The 23918-nt window shown below is 39.9% G+C and overlaps 2 protein-coding genes across 3 annotated transcripts in view; one reads left to right on the top strand and one right to left on the bottom strand.

Annotated features, from left to right (window-relative positions):
• Positions 1-10638, bottom strand: part of ube3d (ubiquitin protein ligase E3D) — a 34083-nt gene extending 23445 nt beyond the window's left edge. The window contains exons 1-5 of one of the 2 annotated variants that reach the window (XM_039804944.1): positions 10516-10638; positions 8139-8242; positions 3533-3744; positions 2632-2722; positions 389-611 (exon numbers count right to left, since the gene is read on the bottom strand). In XM_039804944.1, the coding sequence (XP_039660878.1) occupies positions 389-611; positions 2632-2722; positions 3533-3744; positions 8139-8230 (618 nt within the window). In that variant the 5' untranslated portion in view covers positions 8231-8242; positions 10516-10638. Of the gene's footprint in view, positions 1-388; positions 612-2631; positions 2723-3532; positions 3745-8138; positions 8243-8412; positions 8432-10515 lie in introns of those variants that run through there. The other variant, XM_039804946.1, reaches the window with a different exon arrangement.
• dop1a (DOP1 leucine zipper like protein A) overlaps positions 9754-23918 on the top strand; it is a 63088-nt gene continuing 48923 nt past the window's right edge. Inside the window, exon 1 of the mRNA XM_039805131.1 lies at positions 9754-10145. The gene's annotated coding sequence lies outside the window, so the exon portion shown is untranslated. The remainder of the gene's footprint in view (positions 10146-23918) is intronic.

Genomic DNA, 23918 nt, shown 5'->3' with positions numbered 1-23918 from the left:
CGAAAAAAGTATCATTTAAGAACCGGTTCGCAAATTGTTGAAGGATACCCAGCCCTGTGTGTCTGTGTGTGTGTGTGTGTGTGTGTGTGTGTGTTGTGTGTGGTGGTATGATACGAATATGGATCCAATTTGTGCCTTTTATCAAAACAAACTGTGTGCTTTCCTCACTTCCTCCCTCAGTGCAGCTAGAGAGGATGTTTGTTTATTGACATAATTCTTATTTATAATCGGATGGCCAACCATAGCAACCATTCTTTTATCTTCAACACATCTCAAAAATCCTTGGTTTTTCAAGGTATTCCAAAACTATGGAATGCTGGTTTAAATGATTTGTCTTACGTATTTCTAAAAGGAGCAGACTAGTTGTTTTCCTCTGCAGATCCCTCACCTTGGAATCTTGACTGTCCTCTGAGCCAACAGAGCTCACTTCCTCAGCGAGGGTCTGTTCACAGCCGCCATCTCTGGCTAGGAGGAGGAAGGTGTCGCCCAGTAAACAGTCCTCGGCTCGGGGCAGCAGCTTCCTGTTAGCGAACGGATCGGGGTGGCAACACCAGTCGTCCACGATGGCGTTCCAGTTGCCATTAGGGAGAGGGAGAACTCGCTTAAACACTCTGAAGAAGAAGGAGGAAAAAACTAAACACAATTACAGGTTTTCTTTCTAGCATTGTCCAGTGATTTTTGTAAATCACATCATTTGGTTCTTGCTGCAGTGAGAGCTGTTATCTAGATAAGCACAGAGGGCCAGAGAAGATCAGAATACAAACCATACATAAGTATTTAAAAATAAGTGTATTAGTTTCTTAACTGAAACTGGGTTGATGAGAGCCATGGGACTGAACTAAAACATTTTGGGCCCTAAACCCAAAACAATGTGTTGATATATGCTAAAAAGCTCAGCAGAACAGAGGGCAACTGCAGAGTTTAGCAATAATTGACTGTGGAGCAGTCACTACTAGCGACCACTTTCCCACTAGGTGTAGTCACTTGACCCATTGTTAATATAAAAATATTGATTAGTGCAGCTTTAATACAATGCTTGTTTGATCTATTCCAGTAAAGCACTTAGTATGCACTCAAAGAAAATGTTCAGAGGGTACTTTGTGACGGTTGCAGTCACCGGCAGCATTAATATCTTTGATCAGCCATATAATGGAATATACTGCTACAAGGCATAATGATGCATAATGTTGTTGAAATCATAACCTTTACTCCCGCTCCGAGCACTTCTCCTGACATTTTTACTTTCCCCAGCCCTCGTTGAAAGCAAGAAATAAGTTTTTGGCAACTTTTAGTGGGTTATTGCTGAGAAACACCGCCAGAGGCCAACGGTCTTGGTAATGCAGCTATTGCAATTTTCGGCGTGTCACATTGCTGACCAGAGAAAGCTACAAGCTGAGAATACCACAGTCTGGCTGAACCCCCTCAAGGTAAGAAACTAAATTGTTTTTGAATGGGTAGCGCAGACCTTTTTACGTCACACTGGCTCTATAACTCTAACCCAGTCAGGCTGACAACTGTGGACTCCGCTCCGGCACCATCCATCAACTTTTTTCTTTCACAGACAGATCGCTTCAACCGCTGGCTCACACCATCAATAAACACCTGCTCCTCTTCCTGCGGAGGATGGTGTAAATAAAAACATATTCGAAGTTCGTTTGTATATTAATATTAATATTCGAATATATTCGAATATTTATTAATAATATTTTGACCATTAAATGCCTTAAAAAAATTAAAAGTCAGACCCTGGATTAAACACAAACAGTGTGCTTTCGACAGGAAGTTCGGAGCTTTCACCGTAGCCTACGTAAGTGGTCTGATGTTCATACTCGTGTGCTGGTGTGTGCGTCGAGCCAGTGTGTGTGTTGTGTGTGTGTGTGTGTGTGTGTGTGTGTGTGGGCGGTGTTGGCAACTTAGCCCTTTTCGATCTAAAAGCGACTAGCGACAAATCTGGCGACTTTCTGTAGAAAAGAAAGCAACTTTCTGTAAAATAAAAAGGAGTCGCCAGTATTGTCCAGCGACGCACGCTACGTATTTCTCTCCTGTAGCGCGCGAAACAGTCTCCTCTCTCTTCTGTTGTGTTAGTGAGGAGCAGCCCCCTCTGTGCTCTCCTCATGTGCAGCAGCACTGAGCAGCAGGGAGGAAGGGGAGAAGGGACAGGGGGCGGCGCCGGTGTAGGTAGGAGAGACAGCGGAACGCGACGGGAGAAAGACGCCACTGAGCTGGCCTGACCCTGGTCTGGCCTGGCCCTGGTCTGGTCTGCCCTGGCCCTGGTCTGGCCTGGCCCTGGTCTGGCCCTGGCCTGGTCTGCCCTGGCCCTGGGCCAGCCTGCCTTCTTTGAGAATTAGGGGGGAATGCACCGCTACCGAGCCACGGCCGAGAGACGTGCGTCGCCGCGACGTGTAGTTACATTTTGAAATGCGTGAAAAAGCCTCGGAATCTGAACTGAAAACAACGTTTACAAGCAAACGCATTTACAAAAAATAATGCCCATAACAGGTTCGAATATTAAGGGCTGGCTAATATTCGTTCGAATATCATTATTTTTTTTAATATTCGAATGATATTCGAATAACGAAGTTCGGAGTCAAAGCCCTAATTTCCACTGATGCTCGTCCGTCTGCTCCTCACCTGTCCTCCAGCAGCCGGGTCATGCAGCCCTGGCAGTGGAAGCAATACGTCTCTTTAGCCCGGAGCGTCTCCACCACGCTGTCGGAGGCCTCTAAGGAGGGCAAAAAAGGCAAAGAAAGAAATTAGCCCGATTTGGTGAAAGGGTAGAAACCTTGTACTTTTATTAATTAATCAATTAATTAATCTAATTTTGATCGTGATTTCGGCTCCTAACGATCACAAAAACAATGCAATCGAGAAAAACGATTATTTTGCACATTACATTTAGCAGGTAAACTTTTATTTTTGTCTTGTGTTCTGAAGGGGGATTCGAAATGTTCAAACTGAAAAGTATAAGGGAAATTTCACAATCCAAGGTGTTTTCACTGTTGATTTGTTTCACTGTTTTTTTTTGGTAAGTTCAATAAATGCGACATCTTTCCAGAAGTCTATGAGTAATTGTGTTAAATAGTCCTGATTGACCAAAATAATTGTCATTATGATTTTTGTCCATAATCGAGCAGCCCTACAACAGAGCACAGATTCAGAAAAAATACTGGGTTGTGAATGTGGCTTGGATAGTAAGTGAGCAATTAATCTGATTAACATTGGATTTGTTGAGGACTGTCCTTAGCTATAACTTCTTGTTGCGCTGGTAGTGACATAAAAAAATGGGAGTTTGGGGATATTATGCAATGACTCTGGGGTACACTTTTGATGATATCAAACCAAAACTTAAAAAGGGACTATTCTCATTGCTCTGATGATCATTTGCTAGTGGGCCATTAGGGACCCTGTGAACAAAATTTCCACCTTCACTGTCTCAGATGACCAAGTGACTCAGTCCAATGAATTCAGAATAGACAGCAAGCTCTAAATAGCTACCAAAAAAATGAGTTTCCGTAGCTGCCCTGGACATTACCTTCATCTGCGCTTGGCGTGACGCTGATGCGCAGCCTGAAATGCAGCTCCTCTCCACAGGACTCCCCCGCAGGTGTCGGAACACAGGATCCCTGCTCCAAGGTGACTCCTGCCGGCAGAGTCAGGCTCAGCTCGCCTCGGGGAGTCCGGATGTGGAGAGAGGAATCTCCCCCTGTCACGACCACATCTGCCGGACTACTGGCCACAGCTTTCCTGCAGAGCAGATGCGAGAACACGCTTTACACACACCCACACACAGGTTTAAAAAGGTACACACACAGGAAATAGCAATAGCACAAATACGTTTCATTTGTTTCATAGCTAAGATTTAGGTAAGACGATCAATACCTCTCATTTGAGCTGGAAGATAGAGAAAATCAAATAGCCCGATATCGATATTGCGGCAATGTTGTAGGATTGACAATTGGTGCTTTCACAAAATATGCACACAATTAGATTTTTGATAAATAATCATCAGTTATGTTGATATAACTATGTGGGTAAAGGCAAATAATGGAACAGCTAGAACAGCCTGGTGTGTTCGGAAAATTACATTACTGTAATGCAGCCTTTAAAACCAGGAAAAGACAACACTTAAGACACACTTAGGATATTACGATATCCCAAATTTAAGATGATATCTAGCCTCATATATCGATATAATATCGATAAATTGCCCAGCCCTACCTCTAATATCTGTAGGGTAAATGTGAAACTAGCTTAGCTTATCTTAAAGATTGGAAACTGGGAAACCCCTATCCAGCCACATGCAGTCTGCGCTCACCATGAGACTCCAGAGACTCAGCAACCTCTCGGCTCTAAGTCACTGCTCCCAGGCAAGAAAAGGGCCCACACATAACCCCTGGAAAACACCAACGTGTCACCCATAGGATTTGGATTTTGCACAGATTAAACATACCAAGATATAACATGTTAATGTGTGAGCTTTATAGGTGCTGGTAGGCTGATTGTTTTTTTTAAATCTTCTTAGCTTTTATAAGCCTTATATTGACCAAGCAGACATGAGAGTGATATCGGTCTTCTTAGCTCTCCAAAAGAAACATACATACAGTACAGGCCAAAAGTTTGGACACACCTTCTCATTCAATGTGTTTCCTTTATTTTCATGACTATTTACATTGTAGATTCTCACTGAAGGCATCAAAACTATGAATGAACACATATGGAATTATGTACTTAACAACACACCTTCTCATTCATAGTTTTGATGCCTTCAGTGAGAATCTACAATGTAAATAGTCATGAAAATAAAGGAAACACATTGAATGAGAATGTGTGTCCAAACTTTTGGCCTGTACTCTGTGCGTGTGTGTGTGTATATATATATATATATATATATATATATATATGTATATATGCTGTCAAACTATTTTTTTATCGCGATTAATCTCCAAATTTCTATAATCACAATTAATCGCATGTTTTATCACATGAATAAAATTCTATTATTTGGCATTTCAGAACTGTTTTTAAGTAAATATTAACAATGGAAAGCAATTCTTACCAGTGTAACTTAATTGGGAATCAAATGAATGCAAAGAAAGTTACTCTATGAACTTGACTTTAAGATTTGTAATTGTTTATTATTTATTTACTGTAAACAAAAGAAAAATGTGTGAATCTGTCATTATTGCACAATTCCTCCAAGTACCTACCCTAACTGAGATGTAACACTAACACCTTGCTTATACAGTACAAACAAAATGGTCCAAAAACCAGATGCCACAGCAGGACATTTGTAACCTTACGTTTACGTTTTACGTTAAGGAATGTAACAATTCTCCTGGACAGAAAAGGGGGTGAACAATGTCCCAAATGACAAAAACAGTCAAAAAAAACCCCGATACAAACAACACAGTCCTAAAACCGTATGCTGATATAAATAGTCAATATAGTGTGCAGTAACTTCTGAATAATTTTGATTACTCACTGACGTCCAGTGATCACCGGTTAATGAGACAGCGTTTGCAGCAGTCCCAGTTGGGCTGCTTTCTCTGTGTCATACAGGCTGTGCATGCGTGAAACTACTGTCCCTTTCGAAAACTTTTTAAAAGTAAAGTTTCCATTCAGACTCTTATTGGCATCTATTTTGGCATCTTGCGCTCGCCATCGACTCAAAACGTAACGTTAGCCTACTACTCTTTGACCGGCTCGCAAGTCCAAACCAGTGTGTGCGGCGTGCCTGTTTTGTTTCTGGTCTAGCTAGATCCGGTGTGGTGTTGTAGTTTTTCTAACGTTACTAGTTGTTGCAACAGCATGTGAAAAAACTACAAAGTTTGCTAGGCCAAAAAGAACGTTAATCTCGCGATAAAATAATTGACGCCGTTAAAATGGGTTTGCGTTTATAACGCGTTTAACTGACAGCACTTGAGTGTTAAAGTATATAAGCTCTCGACTGCGGAGGCTGAATCTTTGAAGCTGAATCACGGCAGGGTCCTCCATCACCCTGTCAGGGTTCTAATTCACAATAATGACTGGCTCGCTCTACATTATATATATATATATATATATATATATATATATATATATATATATATATATATAGAAAATGCCTAATATCGGCCCGCCAAATATAAATATAAATATATATATATAATATATATACACACACACACACACACACACACACACAACACATATATACATATATATATGTATATACACATATCTATTAGAGCCCGATTTATATATGGGCGGGCCGATATTAGGCATTTTCCAAACTATCAGTATCGGCATTTATAATGGCGATAAATGAATATTTAAAAAATAAAATAAAAATGGACGAAACCCCCTTCAACCATGTTGTGAGTGATGGCGTTGCATAGTCTGTCCACCAGAGGGCGCTCTACAACGGCCCTGTTGGCTACACTCGTGTTTAACCCTTTAAGTTTCATATCTCAAGTTTGTATTTTTATAAATTTTATTTATCAGAACTTTAATATATTTTGATGTTCCTCTGTTCTGTTGTGACAATAAAACATTATTTTTAAACTGCATTATCATATTATTTCAGTGAGGACTCAAATAACTAATGTTAGGGAAATCTGTTATTTTGTTATGCGTTTCTTTATATATATATATATATATATATATATATCAGAATATTGGATTTTTTAATCACCAAATATTTGTATCGATATCGGCCTTAAAAATCCTTTATCGATCAGGCTCTAATAAATATATATATGTTAATATGTCATAAATAAATATATATTTATGTCCAGTCCATGGTGCAGAACAAAGTCTCTTGTTTTCTCTGTGAAGTACTCCGGTGGATATATACATATACAAAATATAAAAATAAAGAGTCCAATGACTGCTCCAACATTTTGGGCCTACTAAAGTAAAGAGCTATTATTAATACTACTACTTATACAGTCCAATCAGAAGCACCAGCTGGGCCTGGCTGCTGTGGTCTCAGCTGAAGGAAGTAGTGAATAATGAACACCACCAGCTGAGAGAAGCACTGCTTCAGCTAAAAAAGATAAGTGGATGCAGGCTGAGCAGTACCTCTGGTTATAGGGCTGGACTTAAGTTTTCTACTTTTTTGTTCTTCTTTTTCTTACACCACTAGAAATATTGACTGTGTAAAGTCCTATTTGTGGCTGCTTGTTGGCTTCTTACTTCATCTCCTTTTGTGAGAAATGTTGAACTTTTGCTCTCATAGTTTTCACATATCTTTTAGCCCTTGGTTTGTGTACAACATGTAGTAATATGTAGTAAGAATTAGGATTCTCTCACTTTGCAGTAGTGGTGTACAGAGTCCAGTGTAAATCCAGCGCTTTGGGAGAGAGGAGAGGACCAGGGCTGATTTCACTTTCTGTCAAATCTCAGTAACACCATCTAGTGATGCTGTATGTGTACTACATCCACATCCACTCTGACTCAGAGCTTTGTCGCTATACTGTAATTAAATGCAAGTTAGTTTTACCATTGATAAACACTACGCAAGTAACAATATGCAAAACCTATTTGATACTCTTCTACATAATGTAACAATGATGTAATAAGCAGAAACCATAGTATTTAAACTTATTTTTCACATTTGTGACATTTCTTGAAAAATGAAAGTGTCAAGATAGACAAAATAATATATATATATATATATATATATATATATATATATATATATATATATATATATATATATATTTATTAAGGTTGTTACAACGAATAGGCTCCAACTTATTGAGACCAGAGAGCAGCTAGTTTTGAGGAAATGACTAGCGGTGGGGGGGGGGGGGTACATCTTTGTTATTGCTAACTACTGCAGAGTTCAACAAAAGGGTCATGAAACTAAGTGGCGAAATTCAAACAAGTGAATGTGACCTAGTCACTTCAGTTGTGACTAGGTCACTGAAACACCATCTAACGTTACACACAACATAAACCAATATAGGCTACTCATCTCTGGGTTGTAACGTTAGCTTGCTAGGTGATTAAAGTGCAGCCTTAGCTCACATGTATTGGGCTAAGTTAGCTTATGCTCTTAGCTAGCCTAGCTTGCATTGTAAACTTGCCAATAAATGGAATAATGTTACCCAAATAACTGTTTAGCTCGCTAGCTTTCTATCAAAAAGAATTACCCGACAATAAGCAGTCCCGTCTGAAGCCTTTTTCTCAGCTCTAAGAAGACTCCAACTCCATGTGTTTTGGCAGGCATATCCAAGTCTGCCATTAAGTCAGCTCACTATTCAAAAATAATATAAAAAAGAAAGAAAGAAATCATGCACCAATCAAAACTCAGTGTGGCTAGGTGACACTGGATAGCAGCATTACATCTAAAGTAAGACAAACATAAAAGCACATCTATCTGAATTAGCAAACGTTAGCTAGCTAGTAGAATCCAGAGGTTGGTACTTGTCTGCAGCCATGCAGCATGACGATACCACTGAGGTCAAGTATGCCATAGTAAGAGAAGAGCATCCGGTCAGGCATTTCAAAATAAAAAAGGGGTTAAACATCCATTTTTTACATGGTATGCTTACATCAATTGAAAAGGACTGATACGTGTTTTGTGTTTGAGCCTTTGCGCACTTGACCTCCATAATATTTGAATTCTACTGTGTAGAAGAAAGGTTAATTGCATTTTGCAGTTTTCAACATATAAATGAGGGGGTGATGATAAAGTGACATTTGCAAAAAAATAGTATTACAGGAGTATTTCATGAGAAGGGTATTTATGATGGACCCCACTTATGAATATGACAATCGGACCTTTTGTTCATAAATTGTTATCTCCTAAATGTTCTACTAGTAGTTTTGATTCTTGGTTAATTCCACAAGTGACCAACTAGTTATCTGATTCATTATATTATTATATTACATTATCATAAGTATCTGGTCTAACAAATGTTTACGTTCACTTTCAGTCATAATGCTGCAGCATTATCAGAGAAACACATTGTTCCAACAATGAGTTTCTCTGCGCACCATGTGAGCACAACTGAAATAGGCCTAATAAATGTCCTATAGATAGCTTTTTTTCCACGGTCCCTCTACAAAACATAACCCCAAGATTAGCCATTAACACAGGACCTGCCTTAGTTGATTATTTGACTTTAGTTGTGCAAATTAACAAGTATTTCAAATAAACAACTGACATTCAGAGAACTTGAGAGTTTTGGGCCTCTGGTGGGCTGGGTTCTAAGGCCTTTGTTGCCCAGGAGTGACTGAAACAAAATTAGTGTAAAAGTACTTTGTTGCAGTGTTATTATTATTATTTTAATTAGAATTATTTGTATTATTATTATTATTATTATTTAGTAGTAGTAGTAGTAGGAGTAGTAGAGTATTACCATTATTATTATTATTATTATTATTATTATTATTATTATTATTATTATTTGTTGTTGTTGTTGTTGTTGTTGTTATTATAATTTTGACCAAAACCATTTGAATGTGTAATGTAGGCTATAAGAATGTAATACATGTCCTTAGAGATTGGAGGCAAGAGTATAGGCTATTTGCTACAGCTGAACAGTTAAATCCTAGGTAACTTTAATATTATAATACAAAACAATAACATATACTAAAATACTAAACAATAACATATACTAAAATATAGGGACGTAAATTGCTAAAGTCAGAGTTGAATTTGATCGAATGTGGCTAATATTCAGCTTTTATTTGGAAGAAAAGCACATCATTTCCGAGACTCGTTTGTGTGACAGTGGGTGACTTGACACAGCCGAGAGGCGGAAGACGTCCATGTCTATGGGTTGGACGTACAGCTAATCTGCAGTGCAGTCTGGGAGCTGTCAATCCTTTGGCTTTGTATCTTTGGCACTGGAAGCTACTGATGCGCTCATCACTCTTTCTTTATACACTGAGGGACAACACTCCGAGAAGTAATACTATGGAGAGTAGAATTACATATTGTCTGCTTCTAAAGCCTTCTTGTTAAGGGACCTGACTTGTATGAACGGGTGACATCGGAGCCGGGCCCTGCATCTCTAACGTTATCATTTAAAACAACCTGCTAACGTTACTAACGTTAGCTAGCTGGTCATATTATTGACGTTGTCATCCGTTTTTACTCCGCAAACCAGACACATGATTGAATGACAGTTGCTGGTCTATATCCTATAACGGTAAGCTTTTATATCAGCTTTTTTTTTTAAACACTATAGCTAGCTAGCTAAGTGTCATGTACGCTAGCTGAAACCACCTCACCTAGCTAGGTAACGTTAGCTATTGCGCTGTTCCCCTCTCTCACACTGAAATTATAACGGCAGTAACTTGTTTACAATTTTAATATTCCTTAGCTAAATGTGCGTTAATATGCATTTTTATTATGTGTATTTTCCACCACAGAACGTTACCATAGCTCCAACTGCTGCTGTAGCTAGTTTGGACGACAGGACGTGCACACCTGCTCTAACGTTACTGTAAAGTTACACAGAAATTGGCAGATTTGCGGGTTTGCGGTTCAATAAATCTTAGATGAAACGTGTTACTTACACAATAGGCAGCTCTATCTAACCGTAGGAAGGTAGACAACAAGCTACAACCCGGTTTTTATCCGAGAGAACCGTCTGCATATGTGGATAAATACAATGCATCCCTGTGAGCGTTATGCTTTCAGCCGAGCGTCTAGGGACCGTCTACAAAGACCGTCTGCAAAACCGAAAATGGATACAAAGATAAAATTCAACAGCTTCAATGTTATTGAGTTTAGTGCTTCCAGATTTACTCCACACATCTAGGGCCTCCCTCTGAACATACTACACCCGCTTTTTTTTTTTTTTTTTTTTTAAATCTGGCTCAGCCTATTTTTAATGAATTTTTATTGGGAAAAATTTCAATGCCGTCAATGCTATTGAGTCTAGCTCTTCCAAAATCACTCCACACATCTATGGCCTCCCTCTGAACATACTACGCCCGCTAAGTTTTGAAAATCTGGCTCAGCCTATTTACAATATATTTTTATTGTGAAAAATCTCAATACCGTCAATGCTATTGAGTCTAGATCTTCCAAAATCACTCCACCCATGTAGTGTCTCCCTCTGAACATACTACACCGCTAAGTTTTGAAAATCTGGCTCACCCTATTTATAATATATTTGTATTGGGGAAACATTCAATACCGTCAATGCTATTGAGTCGAGCTCTTCCAAAATCACTCCACACATGTAATGTCTCCCTCTGAACTTACTACACCCGCCACTTTTTGAGAATCTGGCTCAGCCTATTTTTATTGTGAAAAAATTCAATACCGTCAATGCTATTGAGTCTGGCTCTTCCAAAATCACTCCACACATCTATGGTCTCCCTAGCAACATACTACACCCACACATTTTTGGACAGCTGGCTCAGCCTATTTATAATATATTTATTTTGGAAAAATAATTCAATAGTTTCACTCTTATTGATTCTAGTGCTTCCCAAATCACTCTACACATACAAAGCCCCCTGCTGGTTGTACTATAGCACTTAATTTAATTTTAAAAATAGGCACATCATTTTGGGGAATATTTTGGTGAAAAACCTTTAATATACAATATGTGTGGATTCAGTGTGGAACCTGCACAAGATTGTTTCACACGCAGTGCCTTGGAGTGACAGCAGAACAAATACCAAACAAAATAATAATAATTCCTTCAGTTTCAATAGGGCCTTCGCCGCTGTCGGCACTCGGGCCCTAAAAATTACCCCTTGGGATTGTGTGTTGTGTAACAGCACTAGCTAAAGATGCTGTAGGTGAGTTTGGGGTTTTGGTCTGGATAACTAAAGGATTCAAACTTTCAACTACTGCCACAATGGTAATTGTACACAAACTGCATATAAGGGAACAGTAACCCCACCCAGAAAAGTAAACAAGAGCTAGACAATTTGTATTTAATGTGTTTTTCCATTATTCACATTATTAATACAGAGCTGAGATTGTCTGTGTGAAAATTAACATTGTGGATGTGTTCATTATGAATGAATGTGATTGATTTTATTTTGTTCTAATAATAATAATAATAATAATAATAATAATAATGTATACTTTATTATTATAATGTATAATTTATTAATCCCGTAAGGGGAAATTCCAATGTTTTCACTCTGTTGTTATTACACATAGGTCTGAATTACACACACACATGCTCAGTACCTATACATGCACAAATTGAGAGATGAGTATATATATATATATATATATATATATATATATATATATGTGTATATATATATATGTATATATATATATGTATATATATATATGTATATATATATATATATATATATATATATATATGTATATATATATATATATATATATATGTATATGTATATATATATGTATATATATATATATGTATATATGTATATGTATATATATATATATATGTATATATGTATATGTATATATATATATGTATATATATATATGTATATATGTGTGTGTATGTACAGTGCCTTGCGAAAGTATTCGGCCCCCTTGAACTTTTCGACCTTTTGTCACATTTCAGGCCTCAAACATAAAGATATAAAACTGTAATTTTTTGTGAAGAATCAACAACAAGTGGGACACAATCATGAAGTGGAACGAATTTATTGGATATTTCAAACCTTTTAAACAAATAAAAACTGAAATATTGGGCGGCAAAATTATTCAGCCCCCTTAAGTTAATACTTTGTAGCGCCACCTTTTGCTGCGATTACAGCTGTAAGTCGCTTGGGGTATGTCTCTTATCAGTTTTGCACATCGAGAGACTGACATTTTTGCCCATTCCTCCTTGCAAAACAGCTCGAGCTCAGTGAAGTTGGATGGAGAGCGTTTGTGAACAGCAGTTTTCAGTTCTTAAAAACAGATTCTAGATTGGATTCAGGTCTGGACTTTGACTTGGCCATTCTAACACCTGGATATGTTTATTTGTGAACCATTCCATTGTAGATTTTGCTTTATGTTTTGGATCATTGTCTTGTTGGAAGACAAATCTCCGTCCCAGTCTCAGGTCTTTTGCAGACTCCATCAGGTTTTCTTCCAGAATGGTCCTGTATTTGGCTCCATCCATCTTCCCATCAATTTTAACCATCTTCCCTGTCCCTGCTGAAGAAAAGCAGGCCCAAACCATGATGCTGCCACCACCATGTTTGACAGTGGGGATGGTGTGTTCAGGGTGATGAGCTGTGTTGCTTTTACGCCAAACATAACGTTTTGCATTGTTGCCAAAAGTTCGATTTTGGTTTCATCTGACCACAGCACCTTCTTCCACATGTTTGGTGTGTCTCCCAGGTGGCTTTTGGCAAACTTTAAACGAAATTTTTATGGATATCTTTAAGAAATGGCTTTCTTCTTGCCACTCTTCCATAAAGGCCAGATTTGTGCAGTATTGCACCTGATTGTTGTCCTATGGACAGAGTCTCCCACCTCAGCTGTAGATCTCTGCAGTTCATCCAGAGTGATCATGGGCCTCTTGGCTGCATCTCTGATCAGTCTTCTCATTGTATGAGCTGAAAGTTTAGAGGGACGGCCGGGTCTTCGTAGATTTGTAGTGGTCTGATACTCCTTCCATTTCAATATTATCGCTTGCACAGTGCTCCTTGGGATGTTTAAATCTTGGGAAATCTTTTTGTATCCAAATCCGGCTTTAAACTTCTCCACAACAGTATCTCGGACCTGCCTGGTGTGTTCCTTGTTCTTCATGATGCTCTCTGCGCTTTACACGGACCTCTGAGACTATCACAGAGCAGGTGCATTTATACGGAGACTTGATTACACACAGCTGGATTCTATTTATCATCATTAGTCATTTAGGTCAACATTGGATCATTCAGAGATCCTCACTGAACTTCTGGAGAGAGTTTGCTGCACTGAAAGTAAAGAGGCTGAATAATTTTGCACCCCACTTTTTCAGTTTTTTATTTGTTAAAAAAGTTTGAAATAGCCAATGAATTTCGTTCCACTTCATAATTGGGACCCACTTGTTGTTGATTCTTCACAAAAAATTACAGTTTTATATCTTTATGTTTGAGGCCTGAAATGTGGCAAAAGGTCGAAACGTTCAAGGGGGCCGAATACTTTCGCAAGGCACTGTATGTATGTATATGTGTGTGTGTACTGTATATATTTGTTTTTACACAAGTTTTTGTTGCAGTACAACTACCTTCTCTGGAGTATTTTGTCAGACATTTTTCTATAACATTTCTTGAGATAAATATACCCAAAAATTATTTTAGTTAGTGTAGATTTCCACTGAGTAAAGCCCTAGCTTGATGCTTTGTTCACTCCCTTTGCCTCCGAATCCACATCAATAAATCCACGAAACCACTCGTAGAAAAAATATATCCGTTTACTCGGTTAGCAACATAAACTTCAGTACAGCAGTAGTACAAAAAATAAAAATGATTATTAACGGCAAAAGGGAAAAATAGAAAGAGAAGGTCAAAAACTGTGAGGCTCCACTCTATCCGTGTGCCTGACTGACCACTCGGATAACCCCTTTTTTCTTACTTTTACTTCACGCTACGAGTATTCAATGTAATTAAAGGTGTATACGGTTAAAAGTAACAATGCAATATTTCCAAAATATCACCAATGTAATATAAATGCACTCTGAATTATCCACGAACATTTTAGATAATTAAACAATTCCTTGCATTACTGTAAATATTAACTAAAAATATTACCCCTAATTTCCTCAAAATAAATGAACAATGAAAATTACCATTTAACACATAAATTAAAATCATTTATCAGTTAGCTGCATTTAGGCTACTACATTACCGGCCCCTAATTGTTATCAATGTCCTTGAAACAATTACTCAAAACTTAAATTAAAAGGAGCCTACATGCTAACTAACTAAAGAAATCTTCTTGGTCTTCGCCCTGTCCGAAATAGGGTCTTTCCTTTGGAACAGTTTATACATTGTCCTCAGACCCTTGAAGAAGACATAGCTTTGTTATAGGCGACAAAGCTCGTTGCTCTTAGTCTTGATTTTGACTTGACGAACGAAACCTTTCTTGTCAGGAAAAATCTCCACAATTCTTCCAAGTGGCCATGAATTTCTGGGCGATGTATCATCCACAATCAGCACTACATCGCCAACACAGAAATTTCTTCCAGGAGTGGACCATCGTTGACGTTCTTTGGAGCTGCATAAGATATTCTTTACACCAGCGTTTCCAGAAGACGTCCAGGGGTACTGGATTTGCCTCCATCTGCGGTTAGCATACTGGTCATCCTTGCGAACACTCCAGGGGGTAACTCAGGCTTGACCTTTAGTAGCAACAGGTGGTTGGGACGTTAAGGCCTCCAAATCGTTGAGATCCGAAGATACCTCGGTGATTGGCCTGCTGTTTATGATGGCCTCAGCTTCACACAGCAAGGTATGGAGACCTTCTTCATCCAAAAGCTGTTCCTTCACTGTGATGTTCAGAATTTTTCCTCACTGAACGGATCAGCCGCCTCCCAGCTTCCTCCATGGTGAGAACCTGCTGGCGGATTGAAGTGCCACTGAACTCCCTTCTTGCAAGTTCTTTCTTATCTTACTGGTGTTCCATTCTTTTATTGATTTCTTTAACTCAGTGTCAGCCAACCTGAAGTTAGTTCCATTATCAGAGTACATCTCTTTGACTTGTCCTCTTCTTGCAATAAATCTTCTAATTGCATTGAGGCATGCATCAGTGTCAAGGGAAGATGCAACTTCTAGATGTACGGCTCGTATGGCAAGACATGTAAAGATGACACCGTATCTCTTTATTTTCCCTCTTCCTCTTTTCACCAGAAACGGACCAAAGTAGTCAAGCGACTCTTGTGAATGGAGGACTGTCAGGCAGGACTCTGCATCTTGGTAGATCAGCCATGAGTTGCCTACCAGCCGTTCGCGGTAGTTTCTTACAGCTGATGCACCTGGACAAAAACCTTCTAATAGCGCCCGTTTGCTCGGGGAATCCAGAATCTTTGACGAGTTGTGCCAACATGTGATTTCTCCCGGCATGAGCTGTAACATCGTGAATGTGCTTCAGCACAAGCATTGTGATGTGTGAATCTTTTGACAAGATTGCTTGCTGCTTGGAATCCTCTGGCATAGCTGCCGCTCAGCCTCCCACCAACTCTGATAACTCCGTTTTGAAGTACAGGGTTCAGCTTGTAGAGAGAACTACTTTTCTTTACCCTTTGATGTTTCTTTAACATAGTCAAGTCTTCGTTGAAACTTTGTTTTTGACAGTATTTCACGATCTCTCCTTCTGCTTCATTCAAACCTTCACAGGTTAGGTGTGTTCCTTTGTATTCTTTCTTGAACTGATTAATTCTGTTTTCTCCGTGTGAGTTTGATTCCTTTCTCTTTGCTTTCAGTTCCTTAAGCAAATCTTTAAATTTCAGAAACCATGCCACAGCGCGTTTAAGTTTTGTCCAGGATGAGTAGTAGGTCATCAACTGTTCCATTTCATCTTTGGGGTCTTGCGTCTGAATAACATGCGCATGAACTACCTTTTTAACCTCTGAGTCGTCAATGTCCAGCATTCCAGGATCTGGATTCTTGGGCCATTGGTCTTGTGCACAGAGCAGGAAACTTGGTCCTGAAAGCCAGCTTTCATTATTCAAGAACGCTTCAACAGTCTGTCCTCTCGAGACATGATCAGCAGGATTCAGACTGGTACTAACATATCTCCACTGAGTAGTCTGAGAGTGCTCCAGGATAGTTGTGATCCTATTGGCAACGAAAGTCTTGAATCTTGTGCCTCTGCTGTTCAAATACTTTAGCACTGCCGTGCTATCTGTCCAAAAGATTGAGTCGTTGAGTTCCAGTTCAAGCTCTTTCTTCAGAATCTTGTCCATCTTGACGGCAACTGTGGCTGCAGTCAATTCCATTCTCGGTATGGTTGGAGACTTTAAGGGCGCAACCCTTGCCTTTGCCATAATCAGGGTGGATTGAGCTTCACCGCTTGCAGCGTAGCAGTAGGTAGCTTGTTGTCCATATGCGTCTTGACTAGCATCAGCAAAATGATGTAGCTGTGCAAAGACTGGCACACCAAACCGCTTTGACTTAACACATCTGTCAACTCCATAGGTCTCAAGCTGTTGTAAACCGAACATCCACTTTTTCCAGCTCTTAATGACGTCATCAGGCAAGTCTTCATCCCAGCTATACTTCTGCCGACATAAGTCTTGCAAGATTCTTTTGGCAGGCAGTACCACTGGAGGCGAAAACCCAACGGATCAAAAATGGAACAGGACGAGGGAAAGCAAGCCTCTCCTAGTGTGTGGTCGAACTTTGAGGTTGATTTTGAACTTGAACTGATCCGTTTCGGCACACCACTGGATTCCCAATGCTCTCTCCATTGGCAAGTTATCTTCATCCAAGTCCAAGTCCTGAAAACCCTGAGCCTTTTCCTTTCCTCTTCGGAATGGAGTTGAGCAACCTTCGACTGTTACTACCGACCATTTCATTAGCCAAAATCCACCCTTTGCCAACATGCTCCTCAAGTCAGAGCAAAGTGATTGCTGTGTCTTCATCTGTAACTGACTTGAGACAATCGTCTACATAAAAATTTTTCTTCACCGTTTGGGCAGCTTCTTGACCAAATTCATCCTCAAAATCTGTAGCACATTTCTGAAGTGCAAAGGTTGCAACACTTGGCGAAGATGTCGCACGAAGATGTGTACCAACATCTTGTGTTCTACAAGTGCCTGCTCGCAGTTCCCATCAGGCCACCAAAGGAACCTGAAGAAATCCGTGTCTTCATTGGCAACTCTGACCTGGTGGAACATAGCCTCCACGTCAGCCATGACCGCCACGGTCTCTTGTCTGAACCTTAAGAGGACCCCCACCAGTGAGCTTGTTAGGTCCGGTCCCGCAGGAGCTGTTGGTTCAGCGGATTCCTTGAAAGCTTGCTCCACAGTCAAAAACAACACGCAGTTTTTGCTTAACTGGATGTCTAACTCCGTGATGAGGCAGATACCATATTCGTCCCTCAGTTAGCTGATGTTCACCGCTATCCAGCTTCACTTCGCGTGAGCCTTTCTTGAGGATGTCATCCATGAATGTAGCATATTCTGCATGAAACTTGACATCTCTGGAGAATCTTTTCCGTAAGTTCAGCGCATGTTGCTCTGCAACTGATCTGTTGTTTGGCATGTACAATGACTTGTTCTTCACCGGCAAGCAAACACTGTAATGACCATCCACAAGTTTTGAGGATTGAGACACCATGTCCATAAACTGGTGATCATCTTTGGACATTTCAATGTCTTCGTTCTGTCCAGCATCAGGAAAGTCCTGCTTGAACTGCAGCTGCCAGAGCTCTTCTAGCTTGGCTACTGAGATAACGATTGGTGGTGACTCCTGTCAATGTGTTTGTCTCCCTCGTATCGCTTCCACCTCTGAGTGGCCCATTTACTGTCCAGCCTAAAATTGTTCTACGGGCGTAAGGACCGGCATCCACGCTCCTTACCACCTGCAGTGGCTCCACCGCTTTGGGAACATTTGCTCCTATGAGTAATCCAACCTCTGCTTGGATAGTGGGGAGTTTCACCTCCTTCAGATGAGGCCAACAGTCAATATCCTCTTGGCGGGGAATATTGTCTTTGGTTACAGGTATGTTTTTCTGTGAAAACACCTCTGAAAGCTCAATAAAGTGGTTGCCATCCAAGCTACTGATTTCCATGCCATTCACAATGCAAGTGTTAACAACAGATTCGTTCCCCATTGTTTGCAACAAAATGCTAGTATTGCGTCCATTCATGCTCAGTTGGTTTATTAATGACTCGCAGACCGAAGTAGCTGAGCTACCTGGATCCAAAATGCGTACGTTGTCACTGCCTTGGTTCCCTTTTGTGCTTTGACACACACTGGAATGATCAAAGAGCACAGTTTTCCTTACCGGCCCCGGTGACAGCAAAAGTTTCTTTCGTGTACAAGGGCTTGGGGAAACGGATTGCTGCTCACAACGCTCACTTGCTGTTTCTTCTCGCAAGCCTTTAGTATTCATGTGGAGCAGTGTGGGATGCAGTCGCGAGCATTCTTGACATTGAGCCTTTTCTTTACAGCTGCTGCTCATATGACCATGTTTCAAACATACAAAACAAAGACCCTTTGCTTCGCAGGGAAGTCAATCTTTTCTTTGTGCGGCTTGCTTTTGAAGTTTTTTGCAGACTATGAGATTGTGATGCTCTCCCTTGCAATAAACACAAGGCTTGCTGTTTGTGTCCACAGATACATTTTGTGTTTTTGGCATTGGTTGTTTGTCATTTTCAGTCTTAAATTTGTTTTCAGTTTGGGAGGAGACAATGGCCGCGGTGAAACTCTCTTTGGTTTGGATGTGTCTGCGTACTGTTGATTTGATTTCTGTTGTACTGGATGTTTTGTCCTGGTGGTGGTTTCTTGTATGTTCCCATAAAGTGGATGTAGTATATATCTAACTTGCTTGTTGACAAATTCGACAAAACGTCTTGAACTTAACCCTCTTTCTTGTTTTTCTTGTAGGTCACATGCAGACTTTCTCCAAGCTTCCTTGAGTTTGTACGGCAGCTTGTTAGCCAGTGCCTTTATGTTAGCTGTGTTGTCCAAGTCTTCCATGTAGCTTATATCAGTCATTGTATTGCAACAGCCTGTGAGGAACAATCCCAAAAGACTGCAGTGCAGCACCATCTTCTGGCTTGATTGTCTGCCAATCCAAAGCCTCCTTCATGTATGCTTCTGCTATCTTGTAATCATTACCGAAAAACTCCTTCAACATTTCTTTCGGCTTTAGCATAACCTGCTGAGGGTTCCATGTGAATGCAGCTTTTACCAACTCATGTGGTTGTCCACTTGTGTACTGCAACAAGAACTGTAGGCGATCACGATTGTCACCAGTTCGACCTTCTACTCCATGTTCAATAGATCTGATAAAGGATTTATACTCAAGCGGATCACCCTTGAATGTTGGAATAGTGAGCTCAAGGGAGTAATGCGCGGCTTTGTGATTTTTCACAAGGTACTCAGTGACGTCGACTTGCTGAGAGATAGCCTTGCATAAACTATCAAGCACTGGTCCATCATTGAGGTCCATGTTTGATGCAGGCAGGGCTCTTTGTGGTCGTGCTAGTTGAACCTTGGTCTCAAAGTTGGATGTAGGCGGAGTGTGCTGTGTAGGTGGTTGGTAGATGGGGTTCACCTTTGTTTCAGCAATCTGTTCATTAGCTTCTTTACTGCTCTCAGCTGCTTGTGTGCATTCATATTTTTGCAAAATTTGCATTTTTGCATCTGACTCTGCAAGAGCTGTCTGCATTGCATGCATCTCCTTTCTAGCCTTTATAGCAGCCTCTCTTCTTTTTTGTTCAGCCTCAAACTCCGCCTCTCGCCGCTTTTCTTCTGCTTGCAGTTGAGCTTCCCTGCATCTTTTTTCAGCATGCCAATCTGCTTCTTCCTTTTCTATTGCTAGCTTCTCTTTTAAAGCTGCAGCCTTTGCCTTTAATGAAGCACGCTCCATTTCTGCCTTTATTCTGATTGAGGATGACGATGACACACTTCCACTTTGTGATCCAGATTTGCTTGAGCGTTTCGTGGTGGTTTTTGATGAAGTAGACCTACTATCTGTGGGCATTACTTGTTTATCACACTCTTCAGCCTGCTCAGAGCGTTTCATGACGTCTTTCATCCATTCCTCACATTTCCAGAAGAAATCATTTATTGACTTATTTTTAAGATCAAACCAATTCTTTTGATTATCCAGGAATTCTTCTTCAGACATAAATCTTCTCAAACCAGAATTTAAGTCGGAAAATTCTTGCTGCAAACCACTGAAGTCCACACGCAATTTATTTTTAACCATGTCAGCATTCGCATCATCTTCCATTAATTGCTCAATATGCTTTACCATGCTCGTTAACTGGGTTAGCTTACACCTGCGTGCATTGAGTTGTCTAGACTTGTGTTCCTCAACAGCCTTCTCAGTCATTTTTACTGTCCGTTTTCCACTGTCTTGTTCATCCATAACAACCGAATGTTTCCACACTTGATAGTGCAAATGTCAAACCGTAGGGTGAGCTTAACACACACACAGCGTTCCACTTCGTCGTTCAGCCGAACGGCGTCCTTTTATCCATTTATTTCTCTGTTACGGCGGTGCGCACACCCACCGCACTCCTCGTGATTTCAGTTAACGATCCGCCTCAGAGCATGAAAGGCTTCAACTTACAGTTTCAACGCGAAAGTTTCCTCCTTCCATCCTTTGTCTCCAGTCAGGCAGTTCCAAAGTCCAATAATCCGTGCAGAGCGAGTTTTTTGACTAAAAATGTAGATTTCCACTGAGTAAAGCCCTAGCTTGACGCTTTGTTCACTCCCTTTGCCTCCGAATCCACATCAATAAATCCACGAAAACCACTTCGTGAAAAAATATATCCGTTTACTCGGTTAGCAACATAAACTTCAGTACAGCAGTAGTACAAAAATAAAAATGATTATTAACGGCAAAAGGGAAAAATAGAGAAGGTCAAAAAACTGTGAGGCTCCACTCTATCCGTGCCTGACTGACCACTCGGATAACCCCTTTTTTCTTACTTTACTTCACGACTCTCGCGAGAGTATTCAATGTAATTAAAGGTGTATACGGTTAAAAGTAACAATGCAATATTTCCAAAATATCACCAATGTAATATAAATGCACTCTGAATTATCCACGAACATTTTAGATAATTAAACAATTCCTTGCATTACTGTAAATATTAACTAAAAATATTACCCCTAATTTCCTCAAAATAAATGAACAATGAAAATTACCATTTAACACATAAATTAAAATCATTTATCAGTTAGCTGCATTTAGGCTACTACAGTTAGTATTTTTGAAACGTAATCATCATAGTTCAACTATTAGGTGAGCAGATATAGTGAGGTAAATATGGAAACACTTCTCTTTGTAATAATTAAAGTATTACATGTTTTTAGCAATCCTTAAAATTATGCATAAGATTATTTTTGAAAACTACAACTACAACCAGCAGGGGGTTATATGTGTGTAGAAGTTTTGGAGACATGACTTTGTTTATATGACATATATTAAATGTTTTTAGTAAACAATATTCCCCAAAATGATGCATATATGCCTATGTTCAAAAAGTAAGAGCTGTAGTACAACCAGCAGGGGGCTTTGTGTGTGTGGAGTAAATTTGGAAGCACTAGGCTCAATAACCCCCAAATTAAAATATATTATAAATAGGCTGAGCCAGATTTTCAAAAAATAGCGGATGTAGTATGTTCAGAGGGAGGCCCTAGATGTGTGGAGTAAATTTGGAAGAACTAGGCACACTAACAGTGAAGCTATTGGATGTTATCCCCAATAAAACATATTTAAAAATAGACTGAGCCTGCTTTACCAACATAAGGTGTAGTATGTTGGTAAGGAGCCCCCAGATGTGTGGATTAAAGTTGGAAGCAGTAGGCACACTAACGGTGAAGCTATTGGATGTTATCCCCAATAAAAAAAATATAAAAAAATAGGCTGAGCCTGCTTTCCCAACATAAGAAGGTGTAGTATGTTTTTTGGGAGGCCCCAGATGTGTGGAGTAAACTTGGAAGCACTAGGCTCAATAACGGTGAAGCTATTGGATGTTATCACCAATAAAAAAATCTTTAAAAATATCCAGAGCCAGCTTTCCCAACATAAGAAGGCGTAGTATGTTGGTAGGGAGGCCCAAGATGTGTGGAGTAAATTTGGAAGCACTAGGCTCAATAACAGTGAAGCTATTGGATGTTATCCCCAAAAAGAATTCTTTAAAAATAGACTGAGCCTGCTTTCCCAACATAAGAAGGTGCAGTATGTTGGTAGGGAGGCCCTAGATATGTGGAGTAAATTTGGAATAGCTATGCTCAATAACAGTAAAGCTGTTGAATTTTATCTTTGTATCCACTTTCGGTTTTGCACTTTGCAGACGGTCCCTAGACGCTCGGCTGAAAGCACAACGTTCACAGGGATGCATTGCATTGTATAGACGGTTCTTTCGGATTAAAACCGGGTTGTAGCTTGTTGTCTACCTTACTAAGGTTAGATTGAACTGCCTATTGTGTAAGTAACACGTTTCGCCTATGATTTACTGAACCGCGAACACGCAAATCTTGCGAATCTGCCAATTTCTGTCTAACTTAACTACAGTATGCTGTTGGTAGTTTACACAGCCATGATAGCGTTAACGTTACTGTAACTACAGTATGCTGTTGGTAGTTTACACAGCCATGATAGCGTTAGCTAACGTTACTAAAGTATGTGAGCTCTGCCAGATGCCACTAACTAACGCTAGTCTCTTACACACAAGTTATGTTTCCCTCAACTATGTTCAGCCACTGTTGTTTAATAAGTATACAGGCTACTCAGGGCCGATTCTAGGACCAGACCTTTAGGGGGTCCCCTAATGAGAATGTGACACGGATACAGTGTCTTGCAAAAGTGTTAAACCCTCCTATAATCTTCAATGAGGCTACTTCTCAAACGTTCAGAAAAACTTGTCAGACTCCATTCAGTTCTCTGTCTATCACGTCAGACATTTTGACATGTCACAGCAAGAAAAGCACAGATGGGATTAATAACATGCATTAGTAATAGCCTAGCTAATGCTCACTGATATGGTTACCTGGGACACTAATGGTACTGAGTCATCGTTAAAGGGGTGATAGAATGATTATATAGGGTATTTCACACTGTTCCTTATGGTCTCCTAATGGGGTATGTAACATTGGTTGGGCTGAAAATGGCCTGGTTGATATTTTACTGGCCCTTATGCATCCCTGTGTTTTGGCCCTATTTGTAACAAGAGCTTTTCTTCCAAATATGGTATGGTCATGAATATTTAGATGAGCTGCGCGCTGATTGGTTGAGCGACTTGCCATAAGCAGACATTAGAGACGCGCACTGATTGGTTGAGCGAATCCCCAATACACATACATTAGAGAAG

This window comes from Perca fluviatilis, chromosome 7 (assembly GCF_010015445.1).
Source record: "Perca fluviatilis chromosome 7, GENO_Pfluv_1.0, whole genome shotgun sequence".
In the NCBI taxonomy this organism is placed as follows: domain Eukaryota; kingdom Metazoa; phylum Chordata; class Actinopteri; order Perciformes; family Percidae; genus Perca; species Perca fluviatilis.
Note: the sequence above shows the minus strand (reverse complement) of the source record. Positions and strands in the feature narration are given on the sequence as shown.